This window comes from Phocoena phocoena, chromosome 10 (genome assembly GCF_963924675.1).
Source record: "Phocoena phocoena chromosome 10, mPhoPho1.1, whole genome shotgun sequence".
In the NCBI taxonomy this organism is placed as follows: Eukaryota; Metazoa; Chordata; class Mammalia; order Artiodactyla; family Phocoenidae; genus Phocoena; species Phocoena phocoena.
This window is the reverse complement of record NC_089228.1, coordinates 48,118,557-48,131,108: the sequence shown is the minus strand read 5'-3', so window position 1 is coordinate 48,131,108 and position 12,552 is coordinate 48,118,557. Positions and strand designations below refer to the sequence as shown.

General features: G+C 40.1%; 1 protein-coding gene across 1 annotated transcript in view; it reads left to right on the top strand.

Moving 5' to 3' along the window:
- Positions 1-12,552, top strand: part of OXSR1 (oxidative stress responsive kinase 1) — a 106,163-nt gene that overhangs the window by 71,889 nt on the left and 21,722 nt on the right. Inside the window, exon 8 of the mRNA XM_065884990.1 lies at positions 9,179-9,312. Within this exon, the coding sequence (XP_065741062.1) occupies positions 9,179-9,312 (134 nt within the window). The remainder of the gene's footprint in view (positions 1-9,178; positions 9,313-12,552) is intronic.

Here is a 12,552-nt window from a genome sequence, read left to right as displayed (position 1 = left end):
ATTCTCACTGTTATTGAATAAAAGTTTGCTTTGTAGTAGGACACTAAGCAGCTTTTATTAAAAGGCCTCTTATATCCTGAAGGAGTAGTTACTTGAAACGTAGTTGTTAATCCTAATGCCCCAACATTAGTAATAAATGAGTTTTTTGTGTTTCAAGATGGTCCTGCCAGTACTGTTGGCAGCCATTTTTTTTTTTTTTTTTTTTTTTAAACATCTTTATTGGGGTATAATTGCTTTACAATGGTGTGTTAGTTTCTGCCCTACAACAAAGTGAATCAGCTATACATATACATATGTTCCCATATGTCTTCCCTCTTGCGTCTCCCTCCCTCCCACTCTCCCCATCCCACCCTTCCAGGCTGTCACAAAGCACCGAGCTAATATCCCTGTGCCTTGCGGCTGCTTCCCCCCAGCTATCTACCTTACTCCGTTTGTTAGTGTGTATATGTCCATGACTCTCTCTCGCCCTGTCAAAACTCACCCTTCCCCCTCCCCATATCCTTAAGTCCGTTCTCCAGTAGGTCTGCGTCTTTATTCCTATCTTACCCCTAGGTTCTTCATGACATTTTTTTCCCTTAAATTCCATATATATGTGTTAGCATACGGTATTTGTCTTTTTCTTTCTGACTTACTTCACTCTGTATAACAGACTCTAGGTCTATCCATCTCATTACAAATAGCTCAATTTCATTTCTTTTTAAGGCTGAGTAATATTCCATTGTGTATATGTGCCACATCTTCTTTATCCATTCATCCGATGATGGGCGCTTAGGTTGTTTCCATGTCCTGGCTATTGTAAATAGAGCTGCAATGAACATTTTGGTACATGACTCTTTTTGAATTTTGGTTTTCTCAGGGTATATGCCAAGTAGTGGGATTGCTGGGTCATATGGTAATTCTATTTGTAGTTTTTTAAGGAACCTCCATACTGTTCTCCACAGTGGCTGAACCAATTCACATTCCCACCAGCAGTGCAAGAGTGTCCCCTTTTCTCCACACCCTCTCCAGCATTTATTGTTTCTAGATTTTTTGATGATGGCCATTCTGACTGGTGTGAGATGATATCTCATTGTAGTTTTGATTTGCATTTCTCTAATGATTAATGATGTTGAGCATTCTTTCATGTGTTTGTTGGCAGTCTGTATATCTTCTTTGGAGAAATGTCTATTTAGGTCTTCTGCCCATTTTTGGATGGGGTTGTTTGTTTTTTTGTTATTGAGCTGCATGAGCTGCTTGTAAATTTTGGAGATTAATCCTTTGTCAGTTGCTTCATTTGCAAATGTTTTCTCCCATTCTGAGGGTTGTCTTTTGGTCTTGGTTATGGTTTCCTTTGCTGTGCAAAAGCTTTGAAGTTTCATTAGGTCCCATTTGTTTATTTTTGTTTTTATTTCCATTACTCTAGGAGGTGGGTCAGAAAGGATCTTGCTGTGATTTATGTCATAGAGTGTTCTTCCTATGTTTTCTTCTAAGAGTTTGATAGTTTCTGGCCTTACATTTAGGTCTTTAATCCATTTTGAGCTTATTTTTGTGTATGGTGTTAGGGAGTGATCTAATCTCATACTTTTACATGTACCTGTCCAGTTTTACCAGCACCATTTATTGAAGAGGCTGTCCTTTCTCCACTGTACATTCCTGCCTCCTTTATCAAAGATAAGGTGTCCATATGTGCGTGGGTTTATCTCTGGGCTTTCTATCCTGTTCCACTGATCTATCTTTCTGTTTTTGTGCCAGTACCATACTGTCTTGATTACTGTTGCTTTGTAATATAGTCTGAAGTCAGGGAGCCTTATTCCTCCAGCTCCTTTTTTCGTTCTCAAGATTGCTTTTGCTATTCGGGGTCTTTTGTGTTTCCATACAAATTGCGAAATTTTTTGTTCTAGTTCTGTGAAAAATGCCAGTGGTAGTTTGATAGGGATTGCATTGAATCTGTAGATTGCTTTGGGTAGTAGAGTCATTTTCACAATGTTGATTCTTCCCATCCAAGAACATGGTATATCTCTCCATCTATTTGTATCATCTTTAATTTCTTTCATCAGTGTCTTATAATTTTCTGCATACAGGTCTTTCGTATCCTTAGGTAGGTTTATTCCTAGATATTTTATTCTTTTTGTTGCAATGGTAAATGGGAGTGTTTTCTTGATTTCACTTTCAGATTTTTCATCATTAGTATATAGGAATGCCAGAGATTTCTGTGCATTAATTTTGTATCCTGCTACTTTACCAAATTCATTGATTAGCTCTAGTAGTTTTCTGGTAGCATCTTTAGGATTCTCTATGTATAGTATCATGTCATCTGCAAACAGTGACAGCTTTACTTCTTCTTTTCCGATTTGGATTCCTTTTATTTCCTTTTCTTCACTGATTGCTGTGGCTAAAACTTCCAAAACTATGTTGAATAAGAGTGGTGAGAGTGGGCAACCTTGTCTTGTTCCTGATCTTAGTGGAAATGCTTTCAGTTTTTCACCATTGAGGATGATGTTTGCTGTGGGCTTGTCATATATGGCTTTTATTATGTTTAGGAAAGTTCCCTCTATGCCTACTTTCTGGAGGGTTTTTATCATAAATGGGTGTTGAATTTTGTCGAAAGCTTTCTCTGCATCTATTGAGATGATCATATGGTTTTTCTCCTTCAATTTGTTAATATGGTTTATCACATTGATAGATTTGTGTATATTGAAGAATCCTTGCATTCCTGGAATAAACCCCACTTGATCATGGTGTATGATCCTTTTAATGTGCTGTTGGATTCTGTTTGCTAGTATTTTGTTGAGGATTTTTGCATCTATGTTCATCAGTGATATTGGCCTGTAGTTTTCTTTCTTTGTGACATCCTTGTCTGGTTTTGGTATCAAGGTGATGGTGGCTTCGTAGAAGGAATTTGGGAGTGTTCCTCCCTCTGCTATATTTTGGAAGAGTTTGAGAAGGATAGGTGTTAGCTCTTCTCTAAACGTTTGATAGAATTCACCTGTGAAGCCATCTGGTCCTGGGCTTTTGTTTGTTGGAAGGTTTTTAATCACAGTTTCAATTTCAGTGCTTGTGATTGGTCTGTTCATATTTTCTATTTCTTCCTGATTCAGTCTTGGCAGGTTGTGCATTTCTAAGAATTTGTCCATTTCTTCCAGATTGTCCATTTTATTGGCATAGAGTTGCTTGTAGTAATCTCTCATGATTTTTTTTATTTCTGCAGTGTCAGTTGTTACTTCTCCTTTTTCATTTCTAATTCTATTGATTTGAGTCTTCTCCCTTTTTTTCTTGATGAGTCTGGCTAGTGGTTTATCTATTTTGTTTATCTTCTCAAAGAACCAGCTTTTAGTTTTATTGATCTTTGCTATTGTTTCCTTCATTTCTTTTTCATTTATTTCTGATCTGATTTTTATGATTTCTTTCCTTCTGCTAGCTTTGGGGTTTTTTTGTTCTTCTTTCTCTAATTGCTTGAGGTGCAAGGTTAGGTTGTTTATTCGAGATGTTTCCTGCTTCTTAAGGTGGGCTTGTATTGCTATAAACTTCCCCCTTAGAACTGCTTTTGCTGCATCCCATAGGTTTTGGGTCGTTGTGTCTCCATTGTCATTTGTTTCTAGGTATTTTTTTATTTCCTCTTTGATTTCTTCAGTGATCACTTCATTATTAAGTAGTGTATTGTTTAGCCTCCATGTGTTTGTATTTTTTACAGATCTTTTCCTGTAATTGATATCTAGTCTCATGGCGTTGTGGTCGGAAAAGATACTTGAAACAATTTCAGTTTTCTTAAATTTACCAAGGCTTGATTTGTGACCCAAGATATGATCTATCCTGGAGAATGTTCCATGAGCACTTGAGAAAAATGTGTATTCTGTTGTTTTTGGATGGAGTGTCCTATAAATATCAATTAAGTCCATCTTGTTTAATGTATCATTTAAAGCTTGTGTTTCCTTATTTATTTTCATTTTGGATGATCTGTCCATGGGTGAAAGTGGGGTGTTAAAGTCCCCTACTATGAATGTGTTACTGTTGATCTCCCCTTTTATGGTTGTTACTATTGGCCCTATGTATTGAGGTGCTTCTATGTTGGGTGCATAAATATTTACAATTGTTATATCTTCTTCTTGGATCGATCCCTTGATCATTATGTAGTGTCCTTCTTTGTCCCTTTTAATAGTCCTTATTTTAAAGTCCATTTTGTCTGATATGAGAATTGCTACTCCAGCTTTCTTTTGGTTTCCATTTGCATGGAATATCTTTTTCCATCCCCTTACTTTCAGTCTGTATGTGTCTCTAGTTCTGAAGTGGGTCTCTTGTAGACAGCATATATAAGGGTCTTGTTTTTGTGTCCATTCAGCCAATCTGTGTCTTTTGGTGGGAGCATTTAGTCCATTTACATTTAAGGTAATTATCGATATGTATGTTCCTATTTCCATTTTATATATTGTTTTGGGTTCGCTACTATAGGTCATTTCCTTCTCTTGTGTTTCGTGTCTAGAGAAGTTCCTTTAGCATTTGTTGTAAAGCTGGTTTGGTGGTGCTGAACTCTCTCAGCTTTTGCTTGTCTGTAAAGGTTTTAATTTCTCCATCAAATGTGAATGAGATCCTTGCTGGGTAGAGTAGCCTTGGTTGCAGGCTATTCTCCTTCATCACTTTCAGTATGTCCTGCCACTCCCTTCTGGCTTGTAGGGTTTCTGCTGAAAGATGAGCTGTTAACCTTATGGGGATTCCCTTGTGTGTTATTTGTTGTTTTTCCCTTGCTGCTTTTAATATGCTTTCTTTGTATTTAATTTTTGACAGTTTGATTAATATGTGTCTTGGCGTGTTTCTCCTTGTATTTATCCTGTATGGGACCCTCTGTGCTTCCTGGACTTGATTAACTATTTCCTTTCCCATATTAGGGAAGTTTTCAACTATAATCTCTTCAAATATTTTCTCAGTCCCTTTCTTTCTTTCTTCTTCTTCTGGAACCCCTATAATTCGAATGTTGGTGCGTTTCATGTTGTCCCAGAGGTCTCTGAGACTGTCCTCAGTTCTTTTCATTCTTTTTTCTTTATTCTGCTCTGCAGTAGTTATTTCCACTACTTTATCTTCCAGGTCACTTATCCGTTCTTCTGCCTCAGTTATTCTGCTATCGATCCTATCTAGAGTGATTTTAATTTCATTTATTGCATTGTTCATCGTTGCTTGTTTCATCTTTAGTTCTTGTAGGTCCTTGTTAACTGTTTCTTGCATTTTGTCCATTCTACTTCCAAGATTTCGGATCATCCTTACTATCATTATTCTGAATTCTTTTTCAGGTAGATTGCCTATTTCCTCTTCATTTGTTAGGTCTGGTGGGTTTTTATCTTGCTCCTTCATCTGCTGTGTGTTTTTCTGTCTTCTCATTTTGCTTATCTTACTGTGTTTGGGGTCTCCTTTTTGCAGGCTGCACTTTCGTAGTTCCCGTTGTTTTTGATGTCTGTCTCCAGTGGCTAAGGTTGTTTCAGTGGGTTGTGTAGGCTTCCTGGTGGAGGGGACTAGTGCCTGTGTTGTGCTGGATGAGGCTGGATCTTGTCTCTCTAGTGGGCAGGTTCACGTCTGGTGGTGTGTTTTGGGGTGTCTGTGGCCTTATTATGATTTTAGGCAGCCTCTCTGCTAATGGGTGGGGTTGTGTTCCTGTTTTGCTAGTTGTTTGGCATAGGTTGTCCAGCACTGTGGCTTGCTGGTCGTTGAGTGAAGCTGGGTGCTGGTGTTAAGATGGAGGTCTCTGGGATATTTCCACCGTTTAATATTATGTGGAGCTGGGAGGTCTCTTGTTGACCAGTGTCCTGAAGTTGGCTCTCCTATCTCAGAGGCAGAGCCCTGACTCCTGGCTGGAGCACCAAGAGCCTTTCATCCACACAGCTCAGAATAAAAGGGAGAAAAAGTAGGGAGAATTAGTAGAAGTATGAGTAAAGAAAGAAGGAAAGGAGGAAAGGAAGGAAGGAAGAAAGAAGCAAAGAAGGAAAGAAAGGAGGGAGGGAGGGAGGGAGGGAGGAAGGAAGGAAGGAGGGAAAGAAGGAAAAAAGACAGAAAGAAAGATGATACAGTAAAAATAAAATAAAGTATAATATAGTTATTCAATTAAAAAATATTTAGAAAAAAAAAAAAAGGGACGGATAGAACCTTAGGACAAATGTTGGAAGCAAAGCTATACAGAGAAAATCTTACACAGAAGCATACACATACACCTTCACAAAAAGAGGTAAAGGGGCAAAAATCATAAATCCTGCTCCCTGAGACCACCTCCTCAATTTGGGGTGATTCGTTGTCTAAAGGAGGGAAGGAAGGAAGGAAGGAAAGAAAGAACGAAGGTAAAGTATAATAAAGTTATTACAATTAAACTTAATTATTAAGAAAAAGAATTTTTAAAAAAAAGTCATGGACGGATAGAGCCCTAGGACAAATGGTGGAAGCTAGAGTATACAGACAAGATCTCACACAGAAGCATACACGTACACATTCACAAAAAGAGGAAAAGGGAAAAAAATCATAGATCTCGCTCCTAAATTCCACCTCTTCAATTTGGGGTCATTCCTTGTCTATTCAGGTATTCCACAGATGCAGGGTATATCAAGTTGATTGTGGAGCTTTAATTCGCTGCTTCTGTGGCTGCTGGGAGAGATTTCCCTTTCTCTTCTTTGTTCTCACAGCTCACAGGAGCTCAGCTTTGGATTTGGCTCTGCCTCTGCGTGTAGGTCGCTGGAGGGCGTCTGTTTTTTCGCTCAGACAGGACGGGGTTAAAGGAGCCGCTGATTCGGGGCCTCCGGCTCACTCAGGCCGGGGGTTGGGGGATGGGGGAAGGAGGGGCACTGCGTGCGGGGCCGGCCTGCGGCGGCAGAGGCAGCGTGACGTTGCGGCAGAGGCCGGCGTGACGTTGCACCAGCCTGAGGCCCGCCGTGCGTTGTCCCGGGGAAGTTGTCCCTGGATCCCGGGAACCTGGCCGTGGCGGGCTGCACAGGCTTCGCGGAAGAGGGGTGTGGAGAGTGACCTGTGCTCGCACACAGGCCCCTTGGTGGCGGCAGCAGCAGCCTTAGCGTCTCCCGCCCGTCTCTGGGGTCCGCGGTTTCAGCCGCGGCTCGCGCCCGTCTCGGGGGCTCGCGCCCTCAGCCGCGGCTCGCGCCCGTCTCTGGGGTTCGCGCTTTTAGCCGTGGCTCGCGCCCGTCTCTGGAGTTCCTTTAAGCAGCGCTCTTAAACCCCTCTCCTCGCGCACCAGGAGACAAAGAGGGAAGAAAAAGTCTCTTGCCTCTTCGGCCGGTGCAGGCTTTTCCCCGAACTCCCTCCCGGCTAGTCGTGGTGCACTAACCCCTTCAGGCTATGTTCAAGCCGCCAACCCCAGTCCTCTCCCTGAGCTCCGTCCAAAACCAAAACCCGAGCCTCAGCTCGCAGCCCCACCCGCCCCGGTGGGTGAGCAGCAAGCCTCTCGGGTTGGTGAGTGCTGGTCGGCACCGATCGTCTGTGCAGGAATCTCCCCGCTTTGCCCTCCGCACCCGTCGCTGTGCACTACTCCGCGGTCCCGAAACTCCCCCCTCTGCCTCCCGCAGTCTCCGCCCGCGGAGGGGCTTCCTAGTGTGTGGAAACTTTTCCTCCTTCACAGCTCCCTCCCACTGGTGCAGGTGCCGTCCTTATTCTTTTGTCTCTGTTTTTTCTTTTGCCCTACCCAGTTACGTGGGGAGTTTCTTGCCTTTTGGGAGGTCTGAGGTCTTCTGCCAGCCTTCAGTAGGAGTTCTGTAGGAGTTGTTCCACGTGTGGATGTATTTCTGGTGTATCCGTGGGGAGGAAGGCGATCTCCGCGTCTTACTCTTCCGCCATCTTCAAGGTCCCCCCGGCAGCCATTTTTATCTGTGTGACCCCTTAATTATAATATGCACATGAATTCTATTTGTTTGTAACTGTAGCTGTTGTTTATAGTTCTGCTTGATCACTTTACAAAATGCCCTATGACTGTTTAAATTGGTGACCACCATTGTGAATTTTTGTCATAGTGATATTATTCATATATGTATGTTCTTGGTGCATTTTAGAACCTTTAAAATGTTATTTTGTCCCCTTTAACAATGTAGAGAGGGACAAAACCAGTAAGCAGATAGTATGAAAACCCTCTCTGTATCTGCATATTCAAAACATATGTATATTGACCTATATATTTGATGCGTGAAGGGTTAGTGATATTTTAAGGCCATGGTTTTTTCTTAAAGGTCAAGATTCCTAGGTGTAAGTGAATATTCACAAGGTTTTGAAAAGGATGTTTTTTTAATAACTGTAAGGTGGGAGGCTATTTTTAGGTCCAAGAAATGGCTTATTTTTGAAAAGAGGTGGGGGAGGAAGATGAGGTTTACTTTATATCATTGTAGGCGGTGACTCCTGCAGTTGTAGCCAGACATACACGTTAACCTATTTGCTCAAAACGAGAAATACTGCCAATCTTAGTAGTTCCCTTTCAGTAAATATAAATTGAATCTGAATAGCAAGTAATAATTCTGATTATAGCCTTTTAATTTTGGTGTTGACTTTGTGCTCAGAAAAATGGCTTATACTTTTATTAAAAAGTCAAACAGTATAGAAAAACACAAATCATCCCAAATTCCACCATATAAATGTGACCTTTATTATTTACATCTCTATGCATTAAGATAGTATGTTGCCATGTCAGTCAAAGAAGGAAGAGATTTCGGATGGACAGTTGCTGCAGGAAAGGTAGGAAGAATGCAAACTAAAAGAGGCTGTAGTTTTGTTAACTGGGACATCATCAGTGATTTCTATGATTGAAGTTTCTGAGGAGTTCTGGGAAGAGAAGGTCAGGTTACAAGGGGTCAGGTTGGAACAGAGCCATGAATAGGTAAAGTCAGCAAGGTCACACTCTTAATTTTGCTATGGTTTTAATTTTTTTTAAGATAGTTTGATGGTATAAGAATGGGGACAGAGGACATGAAGAAAGGATTCCAACTAAAGGACATACAGTACAATGTTGATACAGTTGAGCCCCTGTAGGCACATGCCTGAGAAGCCAACTATACTGTTTTTGTGGAAAACACCTAAATAACTCTAGTTTCCAAACAACTGGTCTAGATGTGAACTTTTAGAAAATGAAATCTGCTCGTATGTTTGGAGGTTGTCTATATTGAAAAAACTTGGCCGCAATATTTAATTTACTTTACTGAGTCTTCAGAAGTTTATATTGTATTAAAAATTCTTACAGGTTTTAATGCTGACACTGCAGAATGATCCTCCTTCTTTGGAAACTGGTGTTCAAGATAAAGAAATGCTGAAAAAGTATGGAAAATCATTTAGAAAAATGATTTCATTGTGCCTTCAAAAGGATCCAGAGAAAAGGTAAAATGTGAGATAAAGCTTACTTTTGTCTTCGTCTAATATATAAACCATTGGGGAAGCCTAAGAATCACATACATACATGCCATACGTACATACATGCACAGCGAATTCAAAGGAACTAAATACAAACATTAGGAAAAAAATGCACAGACCATTATACTAGATTGGAATGAGTGAATTACTTTCTCCCTTCTTTTTAGTATACAGTGTACCCTAAATAGTTAAGCTATTTCCTGGTTAATTTCTTATAATTATAAATCTCTATGTTACTGAAATGCCAAGTTAGTGGGAGGGCTTATTTTCAATTTGCATTTAAGAGTTGTAAGTAAAGCAGTATCTTAATGCTCTTTACAATTTTAATAACAAGAGCAATATACATAGCAAATATTATATTTAATGTCGAATAGTCATACTTAATTCCTTACTAGAAAGATATTTTAGTTAAGTGGACCAAAAAGTCAAAGAGCTTATTGTTAAACATTAGAAAAATTGGGTGGCATGTAAATAAGAGAAATATGATCATCTAATGTGTGTATCTTTATGAATTAAACAGAAGCATAGAATGTTGAAGATCATTGAATACAATCTTTTATCTTTGAGGTCAACCAAAACTCCTGATTTCTAACCTTGGGCCCTGTTCCCACTCTGTCTTATTTTTCTGTTTCACATAGTATATACATAGTCCACTCAGTTTCTTAGGACTAAGAGGTCTTTAATTTTGATTTTTCTAAAGCTCAACAAAAGTAAAAGATTTGAACTGACATCCTTGATCGTGTCTTTAGTATATTTAATGGGCTTCAAAATTTACTGTTGGAAATATTGGAAAGGGTAAGAAAACAGGCAGTAAAATTCAAACCTTTGTTTTTAGAACTTTTTTTCTCTTTCTGAATAAATTGGTATAAAACATAGGTAATGCTTTTGCTTCTGCCAAGTTAGTTGACTAAAATAACAGCATTCTCTTGTTACAAACACCCAGAAATGCTGGCTAAATCTATCAAACTTCAAAAACCAAATACAGAGATGAACTTGCAATAAAGGGATGTCTTCAGATGCCAGAATTAAAAAGGAAGCCATAAATCCAAGAACTATCATAAACTAATTCTGTGGCTCCCCTCAGTAGGACACTATTCATTCCAATAACCTACTGGTTTGGATTTTTAACTTCCAAGTGGGGACTGGAAATGAGATATTGGGCCTACCCAATGGGGATTTTGAACTGAGATCTCTGCTTAAAGTTAGGACATTCAGAAGTCTGCATCCTGAGTAAAAGGAGAGACCAAAAAACAAAAAAAAATCTGTCCATCATCACAGAGACACAACAGAAATCTTTCCTGAATAATCCAGCCCTCTGACCTGGACATTCTGCAGGTTTACAGTCTGAATTAATACCCATATTATCCAGGAATCCACAGGATTAGAAAGTAAAACAGTTATTACTAAGCCAGTTTTATTTCTGGCAGAAGCAATTGGAAACTGTACTGTTAGAATACTTCCAAAACTCAGGTCCATGAGATTCTTTTTTAAAATTTTATTTATTTTTGGCTGTGTTGGGTCTTTGTTGCTGCGTGCAGGCTTTCTCTAGTTGCGGCGAGCGGGGGCTACTCTGTTGCGATACATGGGCTTCTCATTGCGGTGGCTTCTCTTGTTGCGGAGCACAGGCTCTAGACGCACAGGCTTCAGTAGTTGCAGCACGCGGGCTTTGTAGTTGTGGCGTGTGGGTTCAGTAGTTTTGTCACACGGGCTTAGTTGCTGCGTGGCATGTGGGATCTTCCTGTACCAGGGACTGAACCTGTGTCCCCTGCATTGGCAGGCAGATTCTGAACCACTGCACTGCCAGGGAAGTCCCCCATGAAATTCTTGCACTGAAGAGATCACAATCCAAAATTACAAAACGCACAGTGTAACACTACCGCTGTGAACTAGAAGCAACATTCAAAGAAATAACAGCTGAGAATTTTCTGAATTGATGAAATACCTTTATTTTCAGGCTAAGGAAATATCACCCCAGATTCCAAGTGGTATCCCTCTTTTCCCACTTGTACACATTGTCGTGAAACTACTGGACACAAAGGCAAAGAGAAGCTCTTAAATGCGACCTGAGAGAACAGATTACGTACTGAGGAATAGCAGGCAGATTGACAGCCACTTCCCCAAAAACAACAGTCAAGGCCAGAATATACTGGAACAGTGCTGAGAAAAAAAACCTGTTAACCCAGAATTCTCCATCTAGTCAAACTATCATTCAACAGTAAGCATGAAATTAAGTTATTTTTCAGACAAAATTTGAGTTTTCCAGTCATGTTTTAATCACTTAAAGAACTCCTCTAAAGTGTACTTTATAAAGAAGGAAGTGAACCTAGAAGAAAGGAACGAATCATAAAAAACATGCAAACTGTTGAACATATTGAAATTGTGACTGAATGAAAAAAATAGGAATGGTAATGTCTACTTTGTTTGCATAGCACTTCCACACTGACTCTCTCTTTTAATCTTTATAAGAATCCTCTGAGGCCCTGGTTCTCAAGCTTGAGTACATATTGGTATCACCTGGGGAGTTCTAAAAACTGCTGATACCCAGGTTTGCCACCACAGATTCTGCTTTAAGTGTTAAGGGGAACAGCCTGGGCATCAGGATTTTTTTTTTTTTAAATAAGATAAGACTTTATTTCTCTGTTGTGTAGCAGTTCACATGTGGTATGACAACTCTATTTCAGGAGGGCAATCCAAAACGTAGGCTGCTTCTACCTTGTTGCTCTGACATAGCTAGAATATGACCCTCATGTCTTTAGTCCTAAGGATTTTTTTTTTTAACTCCCAGATATTGTAATGCACAGCAGTGTTTAAGAACCACTGCTTTTAAGGACTTGGCCAGGTAATACTGAACCTTAGAGAAGTGATTTGCTCAAGATTACATGGTAGGTATGTGGCGTTAATCAGGTCCAGTTTCTTAAGTGTAGTATTTATTATTTATTTTCAGTCATACTAGTTTGTGAAATGGACAACAGTGCCTTTATGCCAATGAAGTAAGACTGTACACAGTTGAGTTAAAAACTGAGTTTAGGGCTTCCCTGGTAGCTCAGTGGTTAAGAATCCGCCTTCCAATGCAGGGGACACAGATTCGAGCCCTGGTCCAGGAAGATCCCACATGCCACGGAGCAACTGAGCCCGTGCGCCACAACTACTGAGCCCATGCGCCACATTTACTGAAGCCCACGCGCTCTAGAGCCCGTGCTCCGCAAC